This window comes from Musa acuminata, chromosome BXJ2-8 (genome assembly GCF_036884655.1).
Source record: "Musa acuminata AAA Group cultivar baxijiao chromosome BXJ2-8, Cavendish_Baxijiao_AAA, whole genome shotgun sequence".
In the NCBI taxonomy this organism is placed as follows: domain Eukaryota; kingdom Viridiplantae; phylum Streptophyta; class Magnoliopsida; order Zingiberales; family Musaceae; genus Musa; species Musa acuminata.
The window spans coordinates 28105804-28120201 of NC_088345.1; the positions used below are offsets into that span (position 1 = coordinate 28105804).

The following is a 14398-nucleotide window of genomic DNA, read 5'->3' on the forward strand; positions in this document are numbered from 1 at the left end:
CCTTCTTGCATCAAAACACATCCAAGGCCCTTTCTTGAGGCATTAGTGTAAACCATAAATCCCTCATCACCACTTGGAATAGTGAGAATAGGGGCACTAGTCAATCTCCTTTTTTAACTCTTGAAAACTTTGCTCACAATCATCACCCCATACAAATTTCACATTCTTTTGAGTGAGTTTGGTGAGAGGTTGAGCGATTCGAGAAAATCCCTCCACAAATCTCCTATAATAACCTGCCATGCCCAAGAAGCTTCTAACTTCTGTCACGTTTGTTGGTACTTCCCACTTAACAATAACTTCCACTTTCTTTGGATCAATAGATATACCCTTCCCTGAAATCACATGGCCTAAGAAAGCAATTTCATTCAACCAAAATTCATATTTGCTTAACTTTGCATACAACTTCTTTTCTCTTAGTATGGATAATATATTTCTCAAGTGTTCCTCATGCTCTTGATTACTCCTTGAATATACTAATATGACATCAATGAATACAATCATACAATCGTCCAAGAATGGCTGAAATATCCTATTCATCAATTCCATAAAAGCTGCAGGGGCATTAGTTAAACCGAAAGGCATCACTAAGAATTCATAGTGACCATATCGAGTTCTAAAAGCTGTTTTTGGAATATCCTCCTTCATGATCTTCAACTGATAGTAACCTGACCTTAAATCAATCTTGGAGAATACTTGTGCACCCTGCAATTGATCAAACAAATCATCAATTCTGGGTAGGGGATACTTGTTTTTGATGGTCACCTGATTCAATTGTCTATAATCAATACAAAGCCTTAACGTTCCATCCTTTTTCTTAACTAATAGCACCGGAGCACCCCATGGTGAAACACTGGGTCGAATAAAACCCTTATCTAATAGTTCTTATAGTTGCTTTTTCAATTCCTCTAGCTCGAGTGGTGCCATCCTGTAAGAAGGCATAGATATTGGGGTTGTCCCAGGGACCAAATCAATAGTAAATTCACCCTCTCTATCTGAAGATAAACCAGGCAAGTCATCTGGAAATACATCAGGGAACTCTTTGACCACTATAATTTCATTTAGGTGAGTTTCTTGATTTGAATGCTCCTTTACACACACCATATAACAAAAACAACCCTTCTGCATAAAATGATAAGCTTGAAGTGCTGATATCAAGCAAGGAGGCAAATCATGCCTAATACCCTCAAAGTAAAATATAAGCTGATCTAGTAAGCAGAAAGTAATTATTTTGATATAGCAATCAACACTAGCATGGTAGGAAGATAGCCAATCCATGCCAAGTATAATATCAAAACCCTGGATCTCTAGGAGAATCAAATCAGCAAGAAGTTCACATTCTCCGATAAAAATCAAACAAGATGGATAAACCAAGTTTGTTGTCAAATAATCCCCAACAGCAGTAGTTACATATAACATATAATCCAAGGGTCTAGGTTCAATGCCCAAGTAACAAGCAAAGTGTTGTGAAACAAAAGATAAGTTGGAACCAGGATCAAACAAAACTTTTGCATTTCTTTTAGAAACATGAAGAATACCTTCAACCACTGATTTAGAGGCTCTGGAATCTTGTTCAGTAATAGCATATACTCTAGCATGGGCTGTTGACTTAGGAGGCAGTGGCTCTTTCTTCTTGTTCAATGGGCAATCTCTTACTTGATGATCTAATTTCCCGCAAGCAAAACAAGCTTCAGTCATCCGAAAACATTGACTTGTTTCATGATTTAATCCACATTTAGCACATGAATGAGTCCTCTGTGGTGGTTTTTCTTTCTCAAATCTGGACATCTTGACCCTCTTATAACTTGTTTCAGATTCATTCCCTCTCTTACTTTTGCTGATAAACTTCTTATCTTTCTTGTCCCTGATTTCTTGAATTTCCTCCAAGTCTCTTTCAATTATCAAAGCCCTTTCGACCACATCGGCATAAGCTTGGAGTTTTAATTCTAATATTCGAGTTCTTATAGCTGGCCTTAGACCCCTTTCAAATTTTTTGCTTTTCTAATTTCATCATCAGTTATATGAGTGGCAAATCTAGAGAGCTCAGTGAATTTGGATTCATACTTTGCAACTGTCAAATTTCCCTGGATGAGATCCAAGAACTCCAATTCTTTTTGCTCTCTAATACAATCTGGAAAATATTTATCGTTGAACTTTTCTATGAATGCCTTCCATGTGATTGGCTCATGTTTGATTTTAGAAATCCTTTTAATCATTCTCCACCAGTGCTCGGCCTCTCCTTCCAACATAAAGGCTGGAAGAGGAACCTTTTGGTCTTCAGGGCAATTTAAGACATCAAATATTTTTTCTATCTGCATCATCCATCGTTCTGCTATCATTGGATCAGGCTCACCACTAAAACTAGGAGGACTAAGCTTCTTAAACTGTTCAATTCCCAACCCAGTATGGTTTGATGCTCCCGTTCTATTATTTCCTCCTTGTTGGACTTGTTGTTGCATCACTTGTGTCATAGTCTCCAAAGTTCTCATAATTACACTTAATTAATCAGCAGTAGATGCAATAGGAGAACCAGATGTCCTCGTCATCCTTGCTTCCTAAAAACAACAAAAGAGAAAATTTTTTTTTTAATCAATCTCTAAATAAAATTCACTAAACCACCAAATTCTTTTTGTGTATCTAGCATAACAAAATAATAATAATAATAATCTTAGTGATCCTCAAATCATGCTCTGATACCACTCTGTCACGCCCTCCCGAATTTAATTCTCATTTAGGTGGTGTGAACCTAACTCAAGATTAATAATATTATGATTCAACAAACAATCCAGGATCCAATCACACATTTGAGGTCACTAAGAAAAATATTCAAGTCATTCATCTCTACAATCCACAATTCACATAACCTGTGCAGTTTATAATCATACATCATGTCACTAGAAGATTCTTAAAATCCAAAAGCAACTTAACTAAATCATAACTATATCATAAATCCATAAGCGCGGCAATTAATGCAATCACAAAACCAACATGTACTACATGTTTATATCAGTACACAGTTTAGACTTAACATTTCCAAAATCCTGACGTAAGAGGTACTTTTCAAATATTTACAAGATACATCAATCTAGATTTGTCATTGATATTTCATTAACACCCAAAAAGAACTTATACAACATCAACCTATCAAGTACAAAATATTTGCCCCAAAATCTTCTAGTCTTCCACTACCTCAACCCAATTTACACATTTTAGTGAGCGATAAGCTATCCTGAAAAATTTATATAGCAACGGGGTGAGCATATAAAGTTCAGCAAATGACTAACATATCCATAGCAAAGAGGACAGTTTTCAAACAAATGAGGTATCAAAATACAAAGCAGAGATACAAGTTAAAATAGTAGCATGTTTTGTTTGAATGCAGAATTACAATATCATATCGTTCGAAGCACGTTTTATTCATACAATCGAGGAAAGGTAATTGGAGCATATCATTGGCATAAGGAGCATATCGATGACATATGGTAGCTTTCAAGGTATAACAAAGACTTATAACATTTCGAAAATATATCAAAGAACAAAACATGAATAGAAGCTCAAATGTCACATAACGATGCATTCATTTCATTCTTATCCAAAGCATGCATAGAAACATAGCCAAAGCTTTGGATATCATATCAAACACATAGGACGTGAAGTGGGATCATAACATAATATGGTCCATCCATTTCTGAATGACCAACAAACATAAGTCTCCCACGTCTGGGAGCTCCATCCACCCACGTCTAAGTGAAGTCATAAGGGGCCGGCAGAGCATCGCGGGCTCTAAGCATAACTCCCTTTACCATTTCTGGCAAAGGTTCACATTTATCCCACAAACACCAGAGTACAAAGGGACAGTATGAATAATAAAATTAGCATTTATTGGAAGCACATGCAGAATAATGAAATGTACATATGCCTTTCGAATCAATACGATACAACATAATCTTTCACAATGTATTCAGATTTGAAAGGAAACAAAAGCAAGAGCATACAAGGATTTCAAGAAACCATATATAGCTCAATTGAAATAAGAAAGTTAGATAAGTTCAATGTCCAAAGAAATGAAACTGGAAGAGGCACATATCGAAAGCAAATGCGGAACAATGGGATGCATGTGCCGAATCATTACGATGCAAACATGATCTTTAGATGATAGCTGCAGATGTACAAATAAATAAAGGACAAAAGTATACAGGAATTTAAGGTAATAATGTAAAGCTTAAATGAAGTAAGAGTTTTTGCCAAAATCGATTTCCAAAGTGAAGAAACAAGGAAAGCCGAAATCGACCAAAGCTCGATTCTGGCAGAATTTGATAGGAACATTGTATGAACTATTTGGATAACCAATTATGCTCTAATTTATACAAAATAGGTTTCATTAGAAAGATTTATCAATCTAGTTTTAGGAAAATCAAGTTTAACAATAATTGGAATTTACAATAGGGAGTTACAGATAATTTTGTAGCGTAAGGTCTGAAAATATTAGCTCTGTTTTACTGAATCCATAGGGTCGATGAAAGCAGATGTTTCAGTTAGTAATTGTACTCCAAAAATTTCAAATCAGGTACATACAGAAAGAATTTTGAGTTTAGCTTCGAATAAATCATACTTTGTATGAATCTGATTTCACAGCAGAAAGTTATTAGTAGTTAAGCAACAAGAGGTCAGAAATTTCGGTCCCTATTTTACAGAATCTATAGAGTTAATTTAAACAAAAGTCTTAGTAGGCATTTAAAATCCAAATCATTCGATCCTAGTATCCAAATAAAGATTTTTTTGTCTACTTTCAAATGGAATAGGTTTTGTCTAAATCAGAGTTTATTACAAAATGTTATGATCGAAACATTGTATAGAGGTCAGATTACCGAAAAATTACAACTTCATAGCTTTATATCAAAACGAAAGGAGGTCTGGTTCTCAGTTGAAATATTTCAAATTTTGCAGAATAAAAATGGAAACAGAGATTAAGGTTACTATGGGATGGGGTTAGAAAACTTGCCTTAAAATTATTTGAATCCCAAATGTGAGAAAATTGATGAAAAACCTCAAGCTCTTCTTCTTCTTCTCTCAAACTCACGTTGGCCGCAACTCTTCAGATTTGTTTTCTTTAACCTTTCATCTAATTATTTAGGTTTTGGCTAATGCAAAAGTTGCAAGGTGTCATGCATGCATGAAAGGGGCTAGGTGTCATCTTTAGATAAAAGATAAGTGGCACCAACCTTAGGTTAGCTAGTGACACATGTCCACTATATTTTTTTGTTTTGTTTTTTTTTTTTTTTTGAACTTAAATCTGAATCTTTCATAAATTATATCAAACTTCTAATATTTACTCTGAGGTCCCTAGCCATAAACTTTTAATATAATATCATTGAATAAAAAAATAATTATTAAATAATCCTTATTTTTATAAACAAACCTTTTACTAAATTTTTAAAAATGGGGGATGTTACATGAAGGCCTCCGTCAAACTCTCCCAAAAACCTTCCTAACTCTCATTCTAACCTCTAGAAGTCTTGGAGAGGGATTCTTATTGGTCCAAGCTCTCCATCCTCCAAGAATCACTCCATAAGGTAAAATCTTTCCTTCCTCTTCTTGTTTTACCTACTCATTACAATTTCATTTTTTTTCTTCCTATCATCTTGTCTAGATAATGGCTCCTAAGAGATCAAAAGAGGAAAGGATTGAAGGAGATTCATATAACCATGATCTTTTTAGATCCAAAGAAGAGGCCCTTAGGTTTCCAAAATTTGAAACAAGATGTATCCATAAGGGTAAACACGTTGATCTCGATAAACTAGGAGACTTAGAACCCATTAGGTGGTTTGCTCGTCTAGAGGCCCTACCTCTCCTACAAATAGATGAACCAATTTATCCTAGGTTAGTTAGGCTCTTTTATACAAACCTATGGGTAGATAACGATAGCCTAAGTACTTACCTTTTAGGAACACAAATTAGGATTTCTGATAATACTATTTGTGAACTAATTGGAATCACTGAAAAAGATAGGGGCTGCTATTTTAGAGGTAAATGGGATGTTAATATAATCGGAGCAACTTATACCGAAGCTGTCAAAACTATTTTTGTAAACTCAGACCTCGGAATAATACCCAAGAGTAGCGAACACTTACTACCTTTTAACTCTAAGATTCTTCATCATATCATAACAAGCATACTATTCCCTAAGCAATTTCATCTTGATGAAATGAGTCTAATAGAGATAAGCACCATGTATTGGATTATGACCGGTCAACATAACTATTTTGGATACTCAATATGGCAACACATGCAGGATATTACAGCTAAAGATACTATGTTGCCATATGGGGGGTTAATCACTAGATTTCTTCTTGCCTATGACATTTGTATCCCACTCGATGAAGAAACAATTCAAAGTGATAGATATAACATCATCAATAAAAATCTACTAAAAAGACTTAGGTGCATATTTAACAATGAAATATGGGTAAGGCAACCTAGAAGGACTGATCCTATTCCTCCACCAGTAGAACAACCAGAAACAACAATTTTTAGGGGAAATGAATCTCCTTCTCCTAGTCCCTTTGGCGCAACACCTTCAGCTCCTGTTTCATCCTCTAAAGGACTCATTATGGTAGAACTGTCTCGGATCAAATTCCAACAAGACCAACTCAAATCGCAGCAAGAACAAATTCAACTCCAGCAAATTGAAATTTTGAAGGAACTACGACAAATGAATCAAAAAATAGATGTTATGTATCAGCACTATGGATTACCTCCTAAGGATTAATTGATGTATCTTTTATTCTGTTCTGTTGACTCTTAATATCAAGTTCGAAGCTTGTCATCTTTTGAACAAAAACTGAACCTTTCTTTTAGATGTATTTTTTAAAAATTCTGGATATATGCTAATTTTTTTTTCTTTTGATGAATTCTGGATAAATATTTTTGGCAAATTTGAATGATTAATCTTAATGCTGAATTGTTTCTCTAATGATTTTATGATCACAAATTATGTGCTTCAAAGTCTCATCTCCTTTTTGTTGATGAGAAAGGGGGAGAAAAGTGATGACTTGTACCATTTTGATAGCATGACTTATTTGAATTACAAAAGCTTGTGTGATATGAATGTCTTATATGCCTTGCAAAATCTTTGAGAATATCGCAAGATTGATTGATCATATTGAAAGCATGCATTACATCTATATCATGAAATTCATGTTGAAAATCTTTATCTGCTGTCGTAGTAAAAATTGTCACTTATCATTTGACTTGAAAATGATTTTCATCGAATTTTCATATTTACTATTGCTTAATGATAATAACGATAAGTTCTATGGTTAGAACTTATCGGTTTATGCATGAATTCAATGGGATGGAATTCAAGTGTTTTTATCTTCTCATAATATGGCATATAGATAGGGGGACTTATGTTCAACTCCGTCATCAATTGATTGTCAAATTCAAAAATGGGGAGATTGTTGAATCTCGATTTTTGATGATAAAATCAATTGATGGGTTAATTGATCTAATCCATATTATTGAGTTAAGTGTGCAGGATTAACTATGATAACCATAAAACATAAAGCAAGAATACTGGAGTCAAGTTCGATGGATGTTTAAGAGTCCGAAGAATCATCGGAGATGCTGCCGGAACCAACCGAGAAGAAATCGGGAACTTGTCGAATTTTTTGGAAGTTCGCCGAAGAGATCGTCGGAGGTTTGTGGAGATCACCGAGAAGGCTCGCCTACTCGTTGAAGTCGTCACAAGATCGGGAGCTTGCAGGGAGTCCGTCGGAAGAAATCCGAGGGCATATCGGAAGTCCGTTGGAAGTTCGTCGGAAAGCTCGCTGGAACAAGACTCGATGTTCGCGGTTGAAAACTTGCTTGGGATGTTTTTAGTTATGTAGTTCACATGTAATTAGGATTAGGATTAAAAGATAATCCTATATCCTGGTTAGGGGCCAACTCGGCCCAAAATTAGACTTGGTTTGGGCTGAACTTAAAGCCCAACCTGTGAACCGAAGGGTCTGGCGGTGGCACAGCCCAGCACCCGAGAGCCAGGTGGTGGTACCGCTTGGCTGGGCGGTGGCACCGCTAGTACATTCTCAGTGTCAAACACTGACAGGCGGTGGCACCGCCACTAACAAGCGGTGGCACCGCCAGCATCGAGAACCAAAGAGAATTCAAATTTTGGAGCCCAAATTTGAATCCTCTTGAGGCCTATAAATACCCCTCAATTCTCAGCTGAGATTACAACTTTTTGAGAAGCAATTGATTGAGAGAAAGGTCTTACAAAAGTCTTAGCAAGTCTTGTTTTCATTTTACTAGAGTGTTCACCTCTTTCTTTCTTGCTGAAAATTTGTAAGAGTGTGAACCGCTTGTAAAAAGTTGTAAGAGGGGTCTTTGCCCTTCCCCTTCAAGAGATTTTGCTAGTGGAAGGTGGGAGCCTCATCGAAGAGGGCCTCGCAAGTGGATGTAGATCATTTGACCGAACCACTTTAAAATCGGTGTGATCTTTGGTTTGCATTTCATTATTGCTATTTAAATTACTACAAACCTTCTTACGTGCTTTATTTCCTCATTACCTTTGCTGCATATCTTTACGAACATGTGTTCAAGTTAAGCTTTTTAAGTTCGGTTTTTATTGTATCAAAAGATTTGTCGAAACCAAAATTTTAATTTGCTGCACTAATTCAGCCCCCCCTTCTTAGTGCCGCTCCGATCCTAACAGTCACGTGATCACTAGAAATCTCCGGCAGACTTCTAGTGGGGATCGGGATCCAATCAGTGTCTTAGCGTAACCTCGAGGGACTAGACCAATCACACTAAGCCCAAAAGGTAGGCAACTCTTGTCGATCATAATCCTTGTGATTCATATCCTATTCTACCATCGAACCACCATGGTGTCAAGGGACTTGACCAGCCATGATGTTTGGTTAAGTCAACACTATTATTATATGATGAGTTTGATTCGATGATATATCCATGAGGGATTCGACCAAGCATATCATGTCCTTAGGTTACTGGTGACATCGCTATGTCGTAGGCAAGATAGCGAATCACGATATAGGTGAGTCTCGAGGGACTCGACCAACTCAACCTATATCGAGAATCGATCCCTACCTACAACAATGGAAGGCCACGTGGGTCAATCTAATTGCTTCATGTTTACCGTCTTAATATTATCGGGAGAGGGAATTTTGATTTGATTTCCTAATATGACATGTTATATATATATATATATATATATATATATATCTACATCGCATATAAATATATATACATATCTAGTAGGTGTACAAGCAATTACACATCACATGAGTAATTACATCAGATGATCATGGACTATAGCCTAATTTGATCAGGCCTGAGCCAATGAGCCTAATCACTCACATCAAGATCTATATGTGTAGTAGTACATCTTCATGACCTATGATCGTTTATCTCATCCTCGTAAGTTTTGTCGGTATCTCGACATATCACCATGCATCGTGATCCTCTGTCTCATCCTCATGGGTCCCGCTATCGCTTCCACGCACCCAATATGCCTCCTCGTGTGATTATAACTTAATCATATGCATGCAAGCTCGACAATAAGCGAGATATAATATGGAGACTCGCAGGTCCTAATGATAATAATAATCATAAGTATACACATATCGCACGATCTATGATCATCCGTCTACATAGTACATCATATGTAAATATCATTATATAGGACTACCAAATAATAATAATAATTAATTAAACTTTAATTAATTAATTTTTTGAAATTGGGGACATGCACAAAATTTTTTGAATTATGAGAGGTATTTTGGTAATTTGGATAGAAATGACAAAAATAAAAAAAATTTCAAATTTCAAGGGTAAAAATGTCTTTTGCTCAATAACCCTAGTTCCCCTCACTACCTCCTACATTGTGGGCCGTTGCCTTTGCCCGTGGGCGGTGTGCCTACGGGTGGCGCCGCCCCTACACGCGTGCACCCCTACAAGAAAGTGTGCCCGCGGGCGGTGTTACCCCTTGGGCTGGTGCCCCTGTAGGTGGCTGCCCTTATGGGTGCTGTCCCCATAGGCGCCTCGCCCATTGGCGACAGTTGCCCCTTGCGGGTGGCGCCCACAAGGGGGCTCACCCGCGGACCCAACGCCCACAAGTGCTACCCTCGTGCGTGGGCATATTGCCCACGTGTAGGTGGCTTGCTTGTGGGCAGCCTACCTGCGGGTGGACGACACCCCCTACAAGCAACCTTAGCCAACTTGTGAGGGCAGCAATAGTTGCTGCCCTCTCTTACCTTTTGCATTAATGATTTTAACGATAAAATCTACCTAAAACATAACATACGCAGTTCAAAACCAATTTATCGCACAAACAATCTGGCTCTGATACCACTGTAGGGAATTCTAGGGGCGATATCACATGCACAGTAGAAGAACATAAAACAAAAATCCCTAAATTTTCCAATTATGTATTTGTCATCGTGCGAAGATTGGTGTGCAAAATCCATAAAAACAAAAACTGCATATATGTAATAGATTATGTTTTACCTAAGGAGATTGTATATCCATGAATCTCTATAGATCTATAGGAGAGAATGAAGGAAGTCAAGCATCCTCCTCTCTAGCGATGATCCACACAGTAGGGCTGCAATAATGCTCCTTAAACCTCTAGACCTACTATTTGAAGAGAAGAAGGGGAAAGAAGAATAAGAGGTGGCAACCAAAAACCTCTAGCCTATGGGTGTTTGGTTCCCTCCTATTTACAAAGGCCCCCTATCAATTTAACCCTAATGGATCTTGCCCTTTTGGGTATTAGATCTCCATCCAACTATCGAAGCCTCTTAGATTATTGGATCTCATCCATAGGATTTAATAATTTTGAGGCTTACTGGATATCCAATAAGATAGGGGCTCCGATGGATATCTCATATCCGAACATCTACTTGTCGCAATGCCTACCATATGTATGTAACCCTCTAGGCCCAAAAAATCTGTAGGTAGAGTCCACGGGAAATGAACATAAAATTCAACCTACGTAGAGGGTTTATATCCCAACAGAGTTATTGTAATGAAACTACGTCAAAATGATATAAAAAAGTACAATTCATATATCAATACACCTTTGATGCATCAAAAAGTAAGTTACCTGTGTGAGGCGTGAGGCCTATTTAGCTTATAGTAAGTACTATGAAGTAGTGATGAAGTAGCAAGAGGGAACGGAAGTAATTCTAAAAGGCTTCCTAAGACCACAGCTGACATATAGACACAACGTAGATGTTAGTAGTTTTGCTGTGACCGGGGAGTAACTTCTTCATCATCTTCTCATGGAGAGCGTAAGATGAAAATTGTTGGGTGATGGTATGGATTCATGTTATAAATGGGTGATGAGGAGCTGCTGCGTCAGGGTCACAAGCAGCAAAGTTCATTGTTCTAGCCGGCATCTCATGAGTGTGCTTCCCCTCATACGTAGTGACAAAGTAACCTGAATCATCTGAAGCCCTCTCGACGTACTTACGCACATTGCATTTGGGGTCGGTGCATCGGTAGTAACTTCTGCAAGAACAACTTTATTCCGTAATGTTGTACTGTGGAGATGCATTAGAACATCCACAAAAATACAACAATATGATACTGAAGAAAAATAACTCAATAAATTAAACAAAATGAGTTTTCGAGTGAGTTTCTGGCAGGATTTACCTTGGATAAGTATTTCCTTTCACCACTTTCTGTCCGTACTTTCTCCAGTGATAGCCATCTCCAGAGATTTCAGATTCCGTGGAGGTATTCATCCCCGAGTGACGTTCTGCGACACCTTCTGCAGCACCGTTCACTCCACTAACTTGATCATCATTCTTCCTAGGACAGGTACTTCAGAATTTATCAGGTGAAAAAAAAAAAAAATCGTAGCAGATGTACGCTTAATAAATATCATAATTTCTAGAAGCAGATAAGATTTTATAATATAACCAAATTCAAGCCTAATTCCAAGCGTGACATATCATAACAAAATATCACTGGTCCTTGTGTTATCTGTTTGACTACAGTGCCACCAGACTATCACACTAATCCAAGTTTATTCTCATTTTAATTTTTCTATACGAAATGTACAATTCCAAATGGGTAAAAGGTGTGGCAAGATCATAGCTTCATAACACCTAAGATGTTATTTTTTCAGAAGAAACTATTTTCTGGAGAAAAAAAAAATGAAGAAACTATTATCATATAAACTTTCAGATCATCTGGATGTTCTTCCATTTCTTTCTGTATGCAAAGGTTTTTACTGCTTCCGTTCACAAATTTTATCCATTTTTCCAGTTATATATCACCAGGATATCCATGGATGTGGATTTAAACATACCTTCTCTTGCAATCAAGCTTCTGATGATCCACACTAAGTGCTCTGCTTCCGGCTCTGCCAACTTGCGAGCTAGCGGCATGAGGATCATGGGAAAACGTCATCTGCCCTGGATAGGTAAGAATCCCACACAAACTGACTTCGTTAAGGTTATCCATACTTCCAGTGGACACACTCATTTCTAACACACAATTACTCCATAATGATTTGAGAGTCTCACTCCCATACTCTTCGGCGACGAAGACCTGCTCTTGTGGACCTGATGACTGTCGCTTGGGAGGTTGAGGCTTTGGATGATTGTGCTCACCCTTGTAGACTATTTCGGCTATTTGTCCTTCAAATGATCTCTCCACTTTCTTCTTGACAGGACATGTAGGGTTTGTGCATTTGTAGTAGCTTCTCGAGTACTCGCTACCTTTGACTTGCTTCTGCCCATACTTTCTCCAATTGTAACCATCGTAAGACGGCCGATCTCCACTACCTATGGATTGCTGAGTCCTCATATCAGGTTCCATGTTCTGAGGCACCAAGTTTGAAGGCTCGTAAGTCTGCTTCGTATCAAACTGCGAAGGTGAAATCCGCTGACGGCTGTAGGTAGGATGGTAATTGTAATTTGGTTTTACTTTCTCTAGAACTTGAACTGGGAGTTGATTATTCGCAGCAGGCTGTTGATGAACGGCATCTACGTTTCTCTGATCAAAGGAAATACAAGATAACATTTTTCCGAAAAGTATTTGTGTTCTTGTGAGTCTAAAAATGCACGAGAAGATCATATTAATTTGACTTGCTACGGCCGGCTAAATACTACCTACACAAGGGAAAAATATAGTAGAAGACATACTGACCAGATTCGCCAAGAGAGAAGCAGTGGCCCTCGAAATAAATTTTGCAGTAGGTTTGTATAAAACATTTGATTCAAACTCTGCTCTCATGGTTGTCACAGATACCTTCTCCGACAAACGAGAGGGAACTGATTCTGATTCATCATCCTGCAAGTGTTTTCATTATGAGTCAAGTGTGAAGTATCAACAAATATTTCCTGCTGATCGATTACAAAGCAAAAGCCGCCAGAAACAACAAAATCTACTACTGCATCATTATAATTAAACTCACGGCTGGAGAAACAACTCTAGCTGCAGAATCATGTGATGAGGATTTAAGTCTCGTAGTCTTTGGTTTGATGGCAACTGTTTCCTCAGGAAAAGAAGATGCAGGAGGAGAACTTGCGCCTCTTGCAAGGAGGTCGGGGATGGATCTGAATTTGGAAGGCCTTGCTGCCATAGGTTTAGCGATCTCAATCTTCTTTGCATCTTGCATTTTTCACCTGAACATATCACCAAACACCATTTAGATCCAGGAGAACCCGATCAAGAAGAGACTTCAGCTACTCTACAACTGATGGTATTCTGAAACATGGGAAGGTTAATGTCAGAAGAAATGAAAATTAGGATGATAGTTAGCTACCAAACCCTGTCTCTCATAGAGAAAATAAATTACCAGGAAATAATTATATTGTTGGACAATAAGCTTGCAATAAAAAATTATCTTGCAATGAAACAAAACAGCAAAAGTAGACACCATCACCAGAGAACACACTTATTTATTCTTTTGATATGAACCTTGCACCGCCCAGCAATGCTTGTTGTTTTCCTCTTCTGCTGGACTCGTCCTGACCGGCAGTAACTTGGGAAAGTTACTCCCTTGGTTCACGAGCTTAATTTGTAACCAATAGCATAGACCTTTTTTATTGTCAAGCAGCCTTTCTTTGTTCTCGTCAAGTTTTCCTCTGCCTACATCCAGTGCTGATATTTGGGACAAACTTTGTCGAGTTTACGCGGATTGAGGTTCAATCACAAGTTCAATTTTTGTGGATAAAACTGAATACTATATTTTAATATATGCCGCATTGTTAACTTTTAATATGTGACCAGCGAAATGGCTGTCACGTTGATACATATTATCGATATGTCGTTTGCCTAAGGTCACATCTACCACATGCGGTCAACAAGTGACAAATGATTTGGAGAGCACACTAGCGCTACATGAATACGCATGGCCGACCACCCGAGG

General features: G+C 37.8%; 1 protein-coding gene across 1 annotated transcript; it reads right to left on the reverse strand.

Annotated features, from left to right (window-relative positions):
- Positions 1-11017: 11017 nt before the first annotated feature.
- On the reverse strand, positions 11018-13781 carry LOC135618235 (WRKY transcription factor 44-like). Its single transcript, XM_065119103.1, has 5 exons — positions 13442-13781; positions 13174-13317; positions 12332-13020; positions 11671-11829; positions 11018-11526 (listed from the first exon to the last, which is right to left on the reverse strand). Exons 1-5 carry the CDS (start codon positions 13643-13645, stop codon positions 11340-11342), a joined length of 1383 nt encoding a protein of 460 aa, XP_064975175.1. The 5' UTR covers positions 13646-13781; the 3' UTR covers positions 11018-11339.
- Positions 13782-14398: the final 617 nt, after the last annotated feature.

Bases quoted from the DNA above. Each gene is read 5' to 3' on its own strand.
- LOC135618235 (XM_065119103.1), bottom strand. From the start codon at position 13,645: ATGCAAGATGCAAAGAAGATTGAGATCGCTAAACCTATGGCAGCAAGG. The intron at 13,318-13,441 runs GTGAGTTTAATT...AAACACTTGCAG, and splicing joins CTAGAGTTGTTTCTCCAGCC to GATGATGAATCAGAATCAGT. The intron at 11,830-12,331 runs GTATGTTTAAAT...TACCTGTCCTAG, and splicing joins AAGCTTGATTGCAAGAGAAG to GAAGAATGATGATCAAGTTA.